The sequence below is a fragment of the Rhinolophus sinicus genome, chromosome 5 (assembly GCF_057876585.1).
Source record: "Rhinolophus sinicus isolate RSI-liver-muscle chromosome 5, RSI-T2T, whole genome shotgun sequence".
NCBI lineage: Eukaryota > Metazoa > Chordata > Mammalia > Chiroptera > Rhinolophidae > Rhinolophus > Rhinolophus sinicus.
In genome coordinates this window covers 27,086,328-27,103,349 of record NC_142505.1, presented here as the reverse complement: position 1 = coordinate 27,103,349, position 17,022 = coordinate 27,086,328, and the positions used below count along the sequence as shown (strand labels likewise).

The following is a 17,022-nucleotide window of genomic DNA, read 5'->3' as shown; positions in this document are numbered from 1 at the left end:
TATTTGGCAAACTCTTTTAAGGTCTAGCTTAAACATTTTCTTTTACTTTTTATATTCCCTCTCTTCCCCTTAATTATCTTCTAGCATTTTTTTCTATTATAGGTACAGATGCATCACTCTGTACCAGTGCTGTGCAATAGAATACATTTTGAGCCTCAAATGCAAGCCACATGTGTAATTTTAAAACTTCCAGTAGCCATATTTAAAAAAGTGAAAAGAAACAGATGCCATTAATTTTGATATTTTAAATTTAACCTGATATGTCCAAAATATTGTCATTTCAACATGTAATAAGTATAACATGTTACTAGTGAGAATTTTTTTCCTGATGTGCATTTTGCACTCTAGTATATCTCAATTTGGACTAGTCACATTTTAGTTGCTGAAGAGCCATGTGTTGATAGCACAGCTCTATAGTGTAATTATGTTTTATATGTTTATCTTCCCCACTTAACTATCTTCATCTCAAAGAGAGAGGTATTTCATTCATCCTTTTATTCACGTTTTATTCAAACTCACAATATATCAGTATGTTTGGGAAAAGCTAAAATGTCCTTGGGTAGCATTAAAAGAAGAATAATTTCCAGAAGAGGGAGACTTCCAGCTTCACATGGGATAGACAGATCAAATGACTTCCAAAGCTCTATCTCTTCTTGAGGTGCTACAGTTTCATGAGATCGTACCTGTAAGCATGTTTGAATTCTTTAGAAACGTGTGTCACCAAATTCTAAAATGTTTATGTGAATATAATTTGTGTCTGGATGCTTGGATTTACTTTCACCTATTTTTATGAGGTTCTAAAACAATCACTTTAAATTTATAGGGTTTTTTCCTAAGCTTTATACATCACTGAAAAACCTAGTGATTGCATTTTGTTTTCCATATTCCATTTATTTATTCAACTATCTTTAGTTACTTTGTAATGTGTTCTGGCTCGCTCAGAGATTCTGGGCTTCTTAGACCTTGTTTGGAAAGGTCTGATAAGACCAAGTTGAAAATCCTATGTATGTGATGAGATAGCTGAAGGATTGCTGATTTGCACTGTACAGCAGTCTCTTGGGATTAGTCACCATTCTAGTAAAGATTAGCACTTTTCATTTACATTGCTCTTTTCATCTCAGGTTCTCAAATACTTTAAAGATAAGCAGAAATTCATAATCCATATTTACTCCAAAAACTTCTTTATTAATATTCAGCAAGTAATCTTAAGGATTGAACTAGGAGCTAGTAGTCTTTGTGTGTTATTTTCAAAGAACCAGAAACTTGTATTTTAAATAATTATTATATCTCTATTCAAGGATTTTGAATTTTTTGGTTTTGTAGCTCATTTTCAAAGTTCAGAAATGCAAGAAAGGGGGTTAGTATTTTATTGGTAAAACATATTAAAGTACAAACATTTTAATTTGCTAACATTTCCCAGTGAATTTGTAGGACTTTCTTTTCTTCAGAACCTAATAATGTGTTTGTCTGCATACTAACTTTCACATAGGGCTATGGAACACACCTGATGAATCATTTGAAAGAATACCATATAAAACATGACATCCTGAACTTCCTCACATATGCTGATGAATATGCAATTGGATATTTCAAGAAACAGGTAGGTTTTCCCTGTGCAGCCCTGTTCTGCCTTTCCTTTTTAAAATATACACTCAGGTAGCCTTCATCCAAATAGGTACCCCCCCACCCCGATATTTTCTACTTATAAGAAGGACATACATTTATTTTGTAAGCTTTAAGCCATAGTAAACTTCAGACTGGATTTGAGGGCATGACCAGCACATAGTAAGTACTAAATAAATATTTGTTGAGTGAATGAATGAATGTCATCTATAAATGAAGTAGAATATTGCATCCTGACATTCTAAATTATGATATCCCAGGCTAAGGAGAAATTCCCAGTGCTGGGTGAGTAGAGTTCTCCATGTATGAGAGAAACACGTTCAGTCTGTAGAAGGCCAGCAGAGAGGAAATTCGGACATTTAGGAAGAGCTCCAGACAATCCTGGGTCGACAGCACACAGCAGACTGGGAGCTTGGCTGCCATCTCAGTCCTTTCTGACCAGAAGTTTTCAGCTCATCTTTTTAAGGATTATTCTTTGGTTGCATATTTTTTAAATTTTGGAAAATGTAGTGAAGCACAAATTAAAAAAGGAAAAATGGCTTGTAATTCTATCAACCCAGAGAAATTTACTATTGATGTTTTGACATATGCCCGTCTACTGTTTTTTTCTCTGTGCGTGTGTTTGTGAGTGTGTGTATATAAATATAAAAATTGGCTCATACTGTAATTTAATCACTTGCCTTTTTACTTAATATATTCTGATTTCTTTTTTCATATGATTTTTCATGATTCTCTGGAATTTTGTTGTATAAATAGAAAACTATTAAACCAATACCACATTTTGGGGACATTTAGGTATTTCTTGTATGTAAGTATACATATGTGAGTTTGTGTGTGTGCATGTGCGTTTGTGTTACCCTCATCTATCGTAATTTGGTTAGAATAAATGTCTAGAAGTAGAGTTGCTTTCAGACAGATTTAAGGTTTTGTTATACATTGCCAAATACTGTAACAGTTTCTTTTCTTGTCAGCAGTATGTGGGGGTCTCAGGAAAGTAGTTGGTAGTTGAAAAAAAATTTTTTTTTTACCCCTTTCCTAGGTAACAAATTGTGTATGTTTGCATTTATTTGGTCATTGTCAGGTTTCACTTGTTTTTCTTTGTTCATTGACCCTTTGTGTTTCTTTTTCTTTTTTTTTGAATTGCCAATTCATTGTATTTTGCCTCTTTTTCTATTAAAATACTTATTTTTACATTGGTTTATCAAAACTCTTTGTATATAAAGATATTAACCTTTTATTTTATGATTTTTTTCCTTCTGCTTATCTCTTGTTTCAACATTGCTTATGGCTTTTTCTTTAATACGTAGAATTTTAAAGATTTTATTACATAAATTCTATTAACTTTTTTTTTTTTTCAAATATACGTCCTTATATGACTAGAAAACTTTCCAATGTCACATAATTAATCTCCTATTTGTTTTTTTCTCATTCTTGGGATGTTTGTGGCTTTTATAATCAAACTCATCAGACAGTGGGATTATTTCACTGAAAGCTTGAGAATCAGCTTTCCTAGGCTGTAACTACATTGCAAAGCATGAAATCTCAGTCACGGTTCTTAAATGACTTGTCTGTAGTGGGTGCTCTTTGTGGATGATGGCAATAATTGCTTGGAAAGTAAGTTTTTGCTGGAAGAGGAGGCAGGAAGCTGCTCGTGATAGTTCTGAAGCCCCAGTCATTTTCTGGAAAAAACTGAAATGGGCACTGTAAGGAAAATTATGTTTATATTATAAATATATGAATATATACCCAGTAGCACTATGTTTTTACAGCTTAAATTATGTAAATGAATGTATTGCAAAGCATTAATGTCACTGAAACAACCACACATTCTAATGGTCTGGAAGTTTTCTGCCTGTAAAGTTTGGGGTTTCATTTTCTCAACATCAGGATTCTAATTGCTGTATTTTTTCACAAACTTTTCTTTCAGAATTTAGATAATTAATTATTGATTTGTTGAGAATCCTTTCCCACTTTGGGAGCAAATGTGCAATTTAATGCAAAATTAAACCTAATTTTTATTTAACAGTCATTTCTGTTTTAAAAACATTTAATGTTGTATTTTACTAGGATTACTTTTTTATGTTGTCTTGCTTCCTATTTGCACAGTTTGATTTTTGCTGTTTATGAACTTTTTTTTTTAATTTATTTTTTAAATTTATTTAAGTGACAATTAGTAAAATTACATAGATTTCAGGTGTACAATTCTGTATTATATCATCTATAAATCCCATTGTGTGTTCACCACCCAGAGTCAGTTCTCCTTCCATCACCATATATTTGATCTGTTTATGAACTTGTAGAAATAGCATGCTAATGCTTGCCAAAATAATATGATAGGAACTTGAAAAAAACATAGCTTGATGCTGAGCGCAGTGCCTAGCACATAGTTAGCACTCAGTAGATATTTGATGTGCAGTGCCCATATGAATGAATTTATTTGCTTTGCAGGGTTTCTCCAAAGAAATTAAAATACCTAAAACCAAATATGTTGGCTATATCAAGGATTATGAAGGAGCCACTTTAATGGGATGTGAGCTAAATCCACGGATCCCATACACAGAATTTTCTGTCATCATTAAGAAGCAGAAGGAGGTGAGTTCTTGACTGACTTACGTTCCCTCTATACAGGCCGGTCTTAGTTGGGGTGAGTTGCCTATCACTGGACTGTGCGTGTATCAATCTACTGGGTGTGGTAATCTCAGTGTGCTGTGGTTTGTCTAGATTTCTTCTTTGAAGGCATCCTCGATCTATCTCCTCTCTAGGTCACCGTTCCTAGGAGTGTCGACACTTGTTAAATTGGTATAAAATACAAAACTTGGAAAATATGATGGCTCATCTGGCCTCAAGCGTCCTTCCCAAACTTGTCTCTTTACTTTCCTCTCTAAACTGTTCTCCAGAGGTCATTACTGACGCGTTCACCCTCTTGCTTGGTGTTTTCATCTGTTAGCCACCTCCCTCTCCCAACAAATACACAATTTGAACCACTTTAGCCCGTGTTCCTTCTCTAGCACTAGTTTGATCCATCCATTAGAATTTCAATTATTTATTATCATCTCACATAGACATTTATCTTAGTGTGTATTAATCGCTCCTTTTACTCGGCAAGTTCTGAAGGCTTACATTTCTGGGTGTTAAAGTGACTGGTTATCTAATATAAGGGTGAAGTCTTTTACGCATATGAACTAAAAGGGAAGCAGTAAAGGGAAAGGTTCATAGATTTGACTACACAGCAATTTTACATTTCTCTAAGACAGGAAAAATAACATATAATGAACATCATTGGGGAGTGCACAGAGGCCATTTAATAAATGAATGAACTTTGCGTGTTAAGCCTGGGATGACCTCCTTGTTCCCTTAGTTCATTGGAGGTCAAATACTGGGCGTTTGCACCTGTGTCATCCCACATCAATTCTGCTTTATACTTTTGTTATTCAGTCTAGCCCACTTTTCTCCAGAGGTAACTTCTAGAAGTTCTGTCTTAAACCTGCCTTTGTTTTCTAGTTTCTACAAATGTCCCTTAATCTCAGTTCTTAGTTATGTGTCAGATATCACCATCACCAGTATTACAGACACATTTTACAAAGTGGCTGGTGCATAGTAGGTGCTTGATAAGTATTTTCCTTTTACTTGGAAGTGGCTCACGTTTGTGCTTATGCTTCTTAGGGAAGTGAGCAAAAGGCATTTTTTTTTTTTTTTTTTTAGACTTAGAAAATAAAACCAACCTTTGTTGTTTCTTGGTCAAAATGTCAGCCTCAGAGAGAATTCCAAATAGGGTACTTGGAGAGTTAATAAAAGCACAGCAGGCTCCTCTCTCTGTCTGTCTCTGAAGAGCTAGCTTTCTTCATTGTTCTCTTTGGGGCTTAATGAGAAGGTCTGAATTCAGCAGCTCATTGTTCCGCATTAGAGGCTGCTGGCTCGCCAAAGCCATCACAGCGCTGTCAGCTGCTCTTCCCTCATTCCTCCTCCCAGCAGCACCAGCTCATCTCCACAATGTAAGCTCAGAGCAGGATATCCCTGATGGGGTCTGCAAATTCACATAGCTCAGATCTGTTGACTCTTCCTCCAAAAAGGGGAAAGCCATAAGCACAGAGCTAATAAAAGCAGTCAGTCTTTGAGAAGGCAAACCTCCTTTCCCCTTCCTTTCTCCTCTCTCCTGGGCTCTCTTTTCCCTCTCTCCTCGCCTTCCCTCTTTACCTCCAGCACTCTGTAACATGTTGAATGGATGATGAAGGATGATGTGATCCTACTTCTTTTAAAGGGATCTGAAGTCACCGTAATAAAATATTTGGATTCACAATGTATCTTCTTCCACAGAATTCAAATACTTTTTACAAGTATCATTTATTCCAACCTTGAGAACCCCCTTGAGGAAGGTGGGGACTGTTGGCGATAGCAAACAAATTCTAAATAATATAGAGGACTTTCCTACCCCCTAAAAGCATAAAGAGCAGCATACGTTGTGCTTGAGGATAGTGGAGATGGAGAGAGAAACCTAGTGCAGTTGGACAGGTGGCACAGAGAACAGAGAGCTCAGTGCTATTTTGTGAGTGGTGGGATCCATAGGGCCCTAGCGTCATCTGGGATGGCTCTGTGGGAGATGGGTTTCGAACTGGACAGCCTGGTCGGGTAATCAGCATGAGCAAAGACTTGGAGTCCAAGTAGATTCATGGGCACGTGAATAGCTAGGACCACTGGTGGGTGTCTAGTGAAAGCCACTATTAGAGAAAAGTGTGAATGGGCTATGAGCTGGCAGAATTGGGTGTATATGTGTGTGTGCATGTGTGTGCATATGTGTGCAGGCGAGGTGGGAGGGATAATTTAAAATCTTAATCCACATAATGAGACTACAAAGGGACTGGGTTGAGAGGAGCCAGAGTCAGGGTGAGGCACAGCAGTGAAACTTTTTGTAAGAAGACATGTTAAGACTTGGTGACACATTCAAGATAGGGGAGTCTTCCCAAATTTTCTGTTTGGGAAGACTGATAGCAATGGACTGACAGATGGACTTGAGGAGAGAAAGATGATGACACAGTGAGGAAGTAAAGACATTTTCTGGGGAGGTGAAAAGGTTGGAACAGAAGTAAAATGTTTCCTTTCTCCAAAGTGAGGCACAGAGGTTAGGAAGCCTCCCATTCCCGTTGGCAGTCACTCACCAGGAACCCACCCACCTTCAAGGTGTTGTATGGAAACTACCTGGTGGGTCATCACATTGGAGAATCCCTTGGGAAGGGCGAAATAACTTTTCAAATTATATTTTCTGAAGGCATTCATTTAAGAGATTGCCCTTGGGAGTCTTTTTTAAAAAAGGCTTGTACTTATAAATAAATAAAAGGAAGCATCCATCTAGATTTGCCCTAAGTGGCAGCCGCTAGTGACCTGGGGCTACTGAGTATTTGATTTATGGTAGTCCAAATTGAGATGTGGTATAAGAATAAAATACATTCCAATTTTGAAGACCTAGTATGAACAAAAGAATGTAAAATATTTCATAATTTTTCTATTGATTATATACTGCAATGATAATATTTTGGATATATTGGATTAAATAAAAATATATTGTTAAAGTCAATTTCACCTGCTTTTAGTTTTTAAAGAAAATGTGGCTACTGGAAAATTTTAAATTACATGAGTAGTTTATATTTCCGTTGGACAGCACTGAACAAGATTTACAGGAATCTGCTTTTACTAGTCTCATTCATTTTATGAAGTTCTTTTAAGATCAAACAGTTGGGAACTAGAATTTTTTTTCATTGTTTTATTTTGTGAATTTAGTGATTTAATGATTGTTATTATTCCCCACCCCCCACCCCAAATGGTTATATCAGTTATGACATGGTAAATTTTTCTTTTTGTTGTTGTTGTTTGTTTTCTTTCTTTAAAGGGAAAACTTCACTGTTTTGGAAATAATTACCTTAGTATATCAGGAATTATTTTATAAAAGAAACACACCTCTCAAAATTCCCTCACATCATGGTTGTGATGCCTTAACAGACAACTCCTTAGAGCTGCTTTTTAGATGCAAATAGCATAGGTTGGGGATCCAGACTCGAAAAATGTGACTAGTAAGGCCATTCTCCCAGGCTTTGGGGACTTTCTGAGGCCTGCTCTTTTGCCCCTTCAGTCAGAAGGGAACAGGTCCTAGTCATGGGAATTGGAGAGGTTCTGACGCATGTCTGGGTAGCAGGTGCTCAGCTGCTTTACTGTAGTTCTGGCAGAGACTCCTCGAAGAAGCAGGGCAAAATAATTGGATCTCATGCTAAAGAGGACAGCGGGCTCTCGGGGCAGGGCGTTCTCTCAATATTGGATTTTCTGATGGCAGGGGACAAGTATTCAAAGAAGGCTGTGTGAATGACACTGAGGGCTTGGTTTGCGTAATACCATGTTTTCATGTCTTACCTGTTAAATGGCATTCACCTTTTTCTCCCTTTTGGTTTCCTAAACGCTTTATTTTCTTAGGAAAATGACTCCTTAGGTTGGCGGACTTAAGCTGTAGCCATCAACTTCTGTCTCTGAACACATTTTTTTTGGTCTGCTTTACAGATCATTAAAAAGCTGATCGAAAGAAAACAAGCCCAGATTCGAAAAGTCTACCCTGGCCTTTCGTGTTTTAAAGATGGAGTTCGACAGATTCCGATAGAAAGCATTCCTGGAATTAGTATGTATAGATCTTCTTTTAAAAACAAAATCTTTTAGTAATGCCACCAGATGTGTTTGAAACAATTACTAGAGTGCAGTGCTTTGAAAAGTTATTGCCCTCCCTGGCTCCATTTGTGGTATGTCTAGTCTTTTAAGAAGGCAGCAAATGCTTTCCTTTTATATCTTTTCTCTACTTCCCAATGCAACAAACCAGAGAGAGCTTAGATGATCCCTTTTTGTAGCTCTTAGTATCCATCATTTATTGAGATCCTGCTATTGGTAGCTCAGTGCTAGGTACCACCCTCATGTGATCTTGAAAGTAGGGGAATTCTACTTTTACAAATGGGGAAATTGAGTCTCAGATTGGCTAAGTCCTTTAACCTTACTGTCACATGGCCAGTAACTGTCAGAATTAGAAGCAGCCCGATTCTGATCTCCTCCAAACATCTTGCTTGTTCACTCCATGTCTCATTGCCATCTTGGTTGTAACCGACATACGTCTGTGCTTGACTGAACTAGTTTTCCCAGACTTCTACGACAGTGACTGGAAATCATATAATTTGTTTCAAGTTTCCTAGTTTACAGTAGTTTTCCCAAGGGTTCTTATCTGTATGTTAGTGGTAAATTGCATTGGGTTAAAACATACAAAGTAGCTGTTTGTGTAGATCAAAAGCGATCAAATATTGGCACTTTCATTTGGTTTAAGTCCAGGATCTTCTGGTACATTGAAGATTTAAAAAGCAAAACAAAATCAAACAAACTGAAAGTTTCCAGAAAAAAACACACAAGACTTTGTTTCTTCATTAAAAAATTTACTCTATAGCAGATCTTGATTTCACTGCCAGACCCAGAAATTTTACTTTCCCGTATTATCCCTATTAATGGTTTAATAGCTACCATATCACTGCATGCCAGTTTGTGGATAACATCACCTAATGTTTAGAGTTCTGTTTTATAGATTGATAAACTGAGATGCAAAAGGTTAAATAACATATTTATTTAAGTTATTATAGGATAAGTTAGCTTTTACAGAGAGCAAGGAATATAATCCAGGTCTATTGGACTCCAGGCTTTGTTTTCTTTCTGTTACATTAAACCATCTTACATTACAAGCAGGGTCTTCGCCAAATAAAATAGAGACCAGGACAGAGTTTGTTCTAACCAAAAATAACATCTTAACTCTTTCACATGGTAATTGGCAAAGAAATGTGACTTTGAGTTTAAGAAATACATGTGCCCACAATACTGGACGTATTTATTTTTTATGCTTTCCTTTGAAAGGTTGAAGTTCCTTTAAAAAAACACTAACATGTAGAGCAGTGTTGTCAGTGTTGGAAATGTGTCCTTTTGTTAGCTGTATAAGGAGGTAACTACAGTTAATTTCAGTCTTTTCTCAGAAATAGACTTATTGAGGCATGGCTGTAATTGATTGCATTTTTGATAAGTATTAACTGTTATTCTCTTGACCAAAAGCAGTTCTCATTCAGTGTTTAATTTCGTTGACGTATAGGAGAGACAGGCTGGAAACCGAGTGGAAAAGAGAAAAGGTAAGTAGGATGGGCAAGAGGATATTAATGGGAGTGATTCCCCCCCCGCCCCCCGCCCCCCCGCCAGCAACTTAGAGAAAGTGGGCAAACTGATTGTAATCACCAATACAACACTTGTTGGGTTTCAATTTTCATTAATAACTTCTGGAATAATTCCTGTTTTAGGTTTTTATAAAAATGAGCTGAATAGGAATCAACTAGCAAGAGGGTAAAACACTAATCCTTGTTCCTTGTGTTCACTCTTTTCCTTTCAAGTAAAGAACCCAAAGACCCTGACCAGCTTTACAGCACGCTCAAGAGCATCCTCCAGCAGGTGAAGGTGGGTGTTTTCTTTTCATTCACCTCATGCAAATATTTTGAAATGATTTCCCACATGGAATTTCCATATTAGAGACCTTACTTTTTTCTTTACCCAAGAGCCATCAAAGCGCTTGGCCCTTCATGGAACCCGTGAAGAGAACAGAAGCTCCGGGATATTATGAAGTTATAAGGTTCCCCATGGGTAATGCCATTAACCTTTTCTAAGTATAGATTTAAAACTCTGTGGATGGCGGTGTGGGGGACAAATGGTTGCTGAGGTTGATCCCTACTCTGCCGTAGTAGGGTAGGGTGTGTATGATGGGCAGTGGGATTCCATGTACCCGTGGAGGGCAGTGCTGTCAGAGCAGGGTGACAAAGGGAAAGTGGGTGGCTGTGTTCATGAGTGGCATTCTGCAGCTGTCTTTGGGAGCCTCTACACCAACAACACGAGATGCAGAAAGCCCAGCGGGGGACTGCAGACAGCACGAGATAAGAACACTGGTTCTTTGGACATGATTTTGCTTATGTTCTTCCTGTTGGGTTGCAAATGGAAAAACATCATGTTGTCCTTTTGATATATTTTGAGTCTGTCTGAGAATTTTTGAAGGCAATATAGAAGAAGTTAGATAAGGCTGCTTGCCTGCTCTACTTTCAGGGGAAATTGTAGTTAATGCAGTCCTGGATTTTTCATGCTCTTGATACTATTACTGTCACTCCTTATTCCTATTTTGAGCTTTGTCCCAAATCCAAAACCAAACAACGAAAAAGTGCCTTTAGAAATGTAGACTTGGGGAACTTGCAGCTGTGCCTGCACTATATTAAAATGAATGATTAATTGAATCAATTGAAAATCCCCAAATTAAACAAATTTGGCATGGTGCTGATGACAGACAGCTAGCTGAGGTGTTTTCTTTTCAATTGGTTGTGTGGCCGTTTTTTGTTTTGTTTTGGAGAGAGCCTGGGTCTTCTGTCCCTTTTCTACCTGTCATCTATTCCTGGTACTAAGAAAGGATTAAAATGTAGAAGGAAGAATGAAAGGGAGCCATTGGCTCCCTGATAACAGTTATTTTTAGATGTTTTCTTTGGCATTCATTTTCACATGAATGTTTTATACAGTCATCATAACCGGTGGTAGGTACTCCTTAACATGGACACACATCCATATGCTTTTCTTCCCCTTTTGTCTCTGCCTTGCTATTACACGAAAACCAAAGTGAGGGTTGACAGAGTCTAGAATGGAAGGGTGATTTGGGAATCAGTATTTCCCGTGATATAAAACGTATGTCGAAACCCTTTATGTCCATTTCCAAACTTAACTGACCTTTGCATTCTCATCTCCTGGACCATATCACCTACTTGTGAAACCCTCCTGGGAAAGTTGTATGCGTTTGGGGAGAATGATTCTCTTCCCGCCCCCGTCTCCTGCACTCTGAAGACCTGCGTTGGTAGGTGTAGCGGCCCCTGTCAGTCATAGCCTACTCACAGCCTGCTTTCTGGAAGTCATTTGCTTGGTGCCATCTGAGAAGGGTGTGAGCCTCTCCACTTGGATACCACTTGTGTGTATAGCTGAGTGCCACACACACAAAATCTGAGGTGTGTACCTGACGAAGTTGATTAAAACAGGAAACGGTGCTCTTTAGTGGAGCTAAAAAGATTTGTTGGGATGCCTTTAGATGCTGGGTGAAACGTGTAGTCTTGCCCTTACGATGGTCATGTGTCTGAGGACAAGATTGACAAATCTGTAATTTGACTTTCCTCATGACCTTCTTGGCTTTTTCCAAAAACATTTCTTCTCTTTCCCCTGTGCCCTAAAAAAACTCTTCTAAATGAATGAGATGTAACCTGTTTTATTGAGGAACACTGTCTGAGCAGTCTGGCCTAAACGTGTCTTCTTACCACGCATGGATTGCTAGGCAGGGTTTTCCAATTTATCCAGAATTCCCAAGTGGGTGTGTGGGGGAAGGAAAATAAAACAACTCAATGGTATCTCCATATTTGGTATCACTGATGTTTAATCATCTTTTTTAACCCATGCCATTTGGTCGATTGAAAGAATATAAGAAGGCTAGAGGAAGAAAGATATTGTCTATCACTTTAGACTAGAAAGGAAATACGCAAAATTGGTTGTAATTAATCAGAAAGGTCCAAACACTTTTATGATTCTTGTTTCGTTTCTGATATATTTTAGGTTCTTCCGATTACTTCTTACCCTTTCCCTTCTAAAACAGAGTTTGAAAAGCTTTCGGATAAACTTCTTTGTGTCAAGTTTCATTCCATCACCCCCCTCCCCCCTTACTTTTCTTTTTTGGGTAACACGTCTCTTTGTTCCAAAATGTTTTAAATATTTTATGTGGCAGCATATATTAAGTGGTAGGCATTTAGGTAGAAGGAAGGTAGACATCTGATTTTACCTCGAGAAGCAGAATTTCATTTCTCTTTCTTCATTAAATGAGAGGACATCTTCATCTGTTCAGTCACACTTAGGTGAGACACTTACTGGGGTCTTTTGTGAGCCTTTGTGTATCTTAACACTTTACAATTTTTCTGTCCCTCCAAACTATTTCAGTTCGAGAAGAAAGTTGACGGTTGAACTCACAGATGTGATGACATACCTCTTAATTGAGTTGGCTTTAGTCAAAGGAAATAGGCAGAAGCAGATATTTTCCATTTTTTGTTTGGTGACTTGTGGGAGGTTAGGCTTTTGATGCAAATGAAGTTCTTCCCATTTTGAGATGTTGCACATAAATTTATTTATCTTATTAAATGATAATCCCAATGTATTTGGTTATAAATTTCCTTCCCTCTGGAAAATTTGATAATATAGTGGGAATTTGGGCTATTGATATTCAAAACTATTTCTTTAGTAATTTTGACTTATTTTTTCATGCATAGTTAATATAATTTTTAATGATAGAATCAGACTTAAGAGACAACTAGGGACCTATAAATAGACAATGTTAATAAGTTAATGTTAATAAGTAGAAGATGTGAGCATCTTTTAATCCGCATGGAATTCTTTAAATTAATCCTGAGACTGAAAATTAAAGAAGCCCCATTGTATTCTTACACGTTTATATGAAACATTGTTTTCATTTGTAAAAATAATACCGTTGAATGCAAGTAGATGTATTGGGAACCTATTCTTTTTACAATAGTCTCACAAGGCTTATTTGCTTTAGAAAGTAGGTTATTAAGTAAAGTTTGTCATTCTTAGGTTATTGATGGATGATGAAACTAAAATCATATGAACCATTTTATCTGCAAGGTCACTGTTGTATTTGCAGATGTATTCCTGATCAGTTTCTCTAGTTCTGTCTCTACAACAATACCTGTGACTTTAGTGAAACTAACACAGTTTAATTGTTTTGATTTAAGTAATGAAATGATTCAGTACAAAGGTTCCACGTGTTCTCATGTAGAATGAGCCTCTTCATTCACAATTCCGAATGAATAGCTAACAGTACTTAGTTTATCACACTTAGGTATCACTGCTAATCTACTTAGCTTCTTGTGCTGAATAGGGGATTCGGCCAGATGACTAATAATGGTCCCCTCAATGTTAAAATGCTGTGACTTTATACAAGAAACACAAAAGAAAGAACATAAGATTTAAGAACTGTTTTCCCTGATCATATGAATTTTTCTTAAACAAAGGCATTGGGATGGTAAAAATGTAATCAAATCGATGACACAGATTTCTTTTCCAATCTCACTTTTGTCAGCTAATGTGTAAAAGGAGTCAAAGATTGCTAATATTTCTTTTTTCCTGTGCAGATCTGAAAACCATGAGCGAACGCCTCAAGAATAGGTACTACGTGTCTAAGAAATTGTTCATGGCTGACTTACAGCGAGTCTTTACCAATTGCAAAGAGTACAACCCCCCTGAGAGTGAATACTACAAATGTGCCAATATCCTGGAGAAATTCTTCTTCAGTAAAATTAAGGAAGCTGGATTAATTGACAAGTGATTTTTCCCCCCTCTGCTTCTTAGAAACTCATCAGTGTGCCTAAAGCAAGGTGGTTTAGTTTTACAAAAAATTGGACATAATGTATTGAAGATATTTGTAAATGTAATAATTAGCACTTTTGAAAAACAGAAAACCTCCTCTTAGCTTTTCAGATATGTATTTAAATTGAAGTCATAGAACATTTTTTATTTTATGAAATAGATTTTAATCTATTTACTACTATTCATGTAAATTTTCTATGGCATGTCTATTAACTGAATAGTCAATAATAGATGACCAGAGGTTTCCTCAAAACCTGTACATGAGGAAATCGCACATAGTACCAAGATTTGGGGGAATCCAGAAAATTTCAGACCGTGAATGTTTCCATTTTTTCCTAATGGAATGTGAGAGTTTATTTTTATTTTTTTCTGAAGGACTTTAAGGAAGGAATACATGATAAAAAGCCCGTAAAAGGTGAAATATGTGATGTTTGAAGTCTCATTGTAGACTTTTTATATGTATATTTTAAAAACACTCATCTAGATGAGGTGCTTTGAGCAGTTCTGAAAAAAATGCAGTTCCAGAAAAGCAACTGCTTCAATTCCTAAGGAAGAAATTCTAAATAATGCAAACTTTTTTATAAGCCTCTGGGTTTTGATAATTCTGTCTACCTACAACAAACTTGTGAGTACACAACCACTATTTTAATAATTATTTTCTCTACACAAATGTGGAATGTTTTATTTGACTTTGCTTATGCAGGCCATAAGTTCCAGAAGGCAATTTCCTGGGCCACAAAGGCATAAATTTGAAAACACTTGAAACTGAATCAACATACTTTAATAGGAAAAGAGGTATATTCTATATATGTATCAAATATGGTGAACCCTTGTTCTAATAAATAAGGATTTTTTTTCTCCTTTTCTATGATACACACCACCTCAGTCATAATGTATATGTGGATATTTTTCCTTTTGCCTCTCTAGATTATGTATATTCATTATCTAAGGTGAATTAAATTACCAGCAAGATCTGCTGTCAGTATTTTCACATCGACATTGGTTTATAGACCCAGGGTAATATCCCACTAAAATCCATCCTACAACCTTATTAACCTGTTGTAGGATTCCAGTTTAGTGCTTGGATTTATTTCTTGATTAACACTACATAGAAAAGTGGGACATCTGCCATCCCAACTCTGGGAGAACCAACTAATATAAAACAAATGAAGGCCACCTTGATGGTCTTGACACTAATTTTTATGATACAAATTTATAAACTGATTTTTGTAAAGGACTAGCTTTTAAAAGTGTATTTAACTTGATGTTTTCTATCAGCATAAGTGAATTAAGATGATCATTTAATAGTCATTAAAAACAGTTGCCAGAGATAATCTGCATGAAGGAAAAAGAACCTGCAAATGGCTATTAAGTTGGAAGTATTGTTTTTAATATGTAAGAGATATTCAGAATGCTCACACTGAAAAATGCCTCAACTTTTTTAAGTATAAGAAACCACCTTGAGTGGCATCTAGATTTCTAATGAAGAATGATGATACAGTTTGGATTAAGTACCGTGTTTCCCCAAAAATAAGACCTAGCTGGATAATCAGCTCTCATGTATCTTTTGGAGCAAAAATTAATATAAGACCTGGTCTTATTTTACTGTAATATAAGACCGGGTCTTATATAACGTAAGACCCGGTCTTATATTTATTTTTGCTCCAAAAGACGCTTTACAGCTGATTGTCCTGCTAGGTCTTATTTTTGGGGAAACATGGTATCTCAGACTGGTTTTAAACAGTGCTTTGTACTGGATCTGCCGAAGCATCTGTCCAGCTTGATATCCTGTGAAAGTTTATTTCCTGGGTAGACATTCTTATAGAGTATTGTCTTTAAAATCAGATTGTCTCTTCTATATTGAAAGCATTTTTATGTTTTCTAATTTAAAAATTAATATTTTCTTATAGATATTGTGCAATAAAGCTGAAGTAGGATGTGTGGTTTTTGCAAATGCTTTAACAGCTGATAAAATTTTACATTTGTAAAATTAATATATTGTACTGGTACAAAATAGTTTTAAATTATATTTTGAAAAGCTCTCAACCTGGTGGTGTGTTTTCTTCTAGCAATTTGATTTTAACAGGGAAAATGTATGATCTGTTTGATGACCATCGATTACATCTTTAACTCTTAGTTCTTAAGCAATTTGTTGAAGATGTTTAGAATTGTTGCATTTGTAGGAAGTTTCATAAAAATCCACAGTGCATCAATGAGTGGTTTTCAAGAGGAGAGACACTGTATCTGTGTCTGTTGAGTTGTCCATTGCGTCTTGCCCACTGTCATTCAGTAAACAAAGAAAAAAAATACACCTGAAGAAGTGTTACTTGGTTTAGAAATTAAAAGTGCTTTTTCCCCCCCTCCAGTTTTTCTACTTTGTATCTGTGAAACACATGAATGTCCTGTAAGAAAGTCCTTGGGTTCGATTGATGTCAGCTGTTTTAGAGTTGAATAGAGTACACACTTGGTTCATAATAAGTTTGTGAGCAAGCTCTAATTCAAATCTTGTTTTCCACAGACTGCTATTAAGTGTGCCAGCACTGCTGCTGCTTAGCACACTCACATACTTGCACAGTTGTAGCTCTGTGTACAACTCAGCATCTCTCCTATATAGTTTTTAATATTTTACAAAGATAAGTTGCCAGATTTTAAGACTTAAATCTATTACTGGAAATGAAATGTAAACCATGTGACAAGGTAACATGTGAATTCAGAGGTAAGAGATTAATATGAGGTTGGGTGAAGGTTGATGATGTGTTGTGGGAATCAGGTTGGAGAGGGTCGTGGAGCACCGTGGTAAGGAGCCTGGGCTTTAGTAATAGGCTCACAAAAGCTACTGTAGGTAAAAAACGATCAAAGGTACATACATTTTCATGGGGAGATCAGACATTGAACAAGTAATTACAA

The 17,022-nt window shown here is 36.5% G+C and overlaps 1 protein-coding gene across 2 annotated transcripts in view; it reads left to right on the top strand.

The window, feature by feature from the left end:
* Positions 1-16,161, top strand: part of KAT2B (lysine acetyltransferase 2B) — a 91,359-nt gene extending 75,198 nt beyond the window's left edge. Inside the window, exons 12-18 of one of the 2 annotated variants that reach the window (XM_074312789.2) lie at positions 1,490-1,600; positions 4,072-4,215; positions 8,164-8,278; positions 9,770-9,806; positions 10,062-10,125; positions 10,224-10,308; positions 13,881-16,161. In XM_074312789.2, the coding sequence (XP_074168890.2) occupies positions 1,490-1,600; positions 4,072-4,215; positions 8,164-8,278; positions 9,770-9,806; positions 10,062-10,125; positions 10,224-10,308; positions 13,881-14,074 (750 nt within the window). In that variant the 3' untranslated portion in view covers positions 14,075-16,161. The remainder of the gene's footprint in view (positions 1-1,489; positions 1,601-4,071; positions 4,216-8,163; positions 8,279-9,769; positions 9,807-10,061; positions 10,126-10,223; positions 10,309-13,880) is intronic. The other variant, XM_074312790.2, reaches the window with a different exon arrangement.
* Positions 16,162-17,022: the final 861 nt, after the last annotated feature.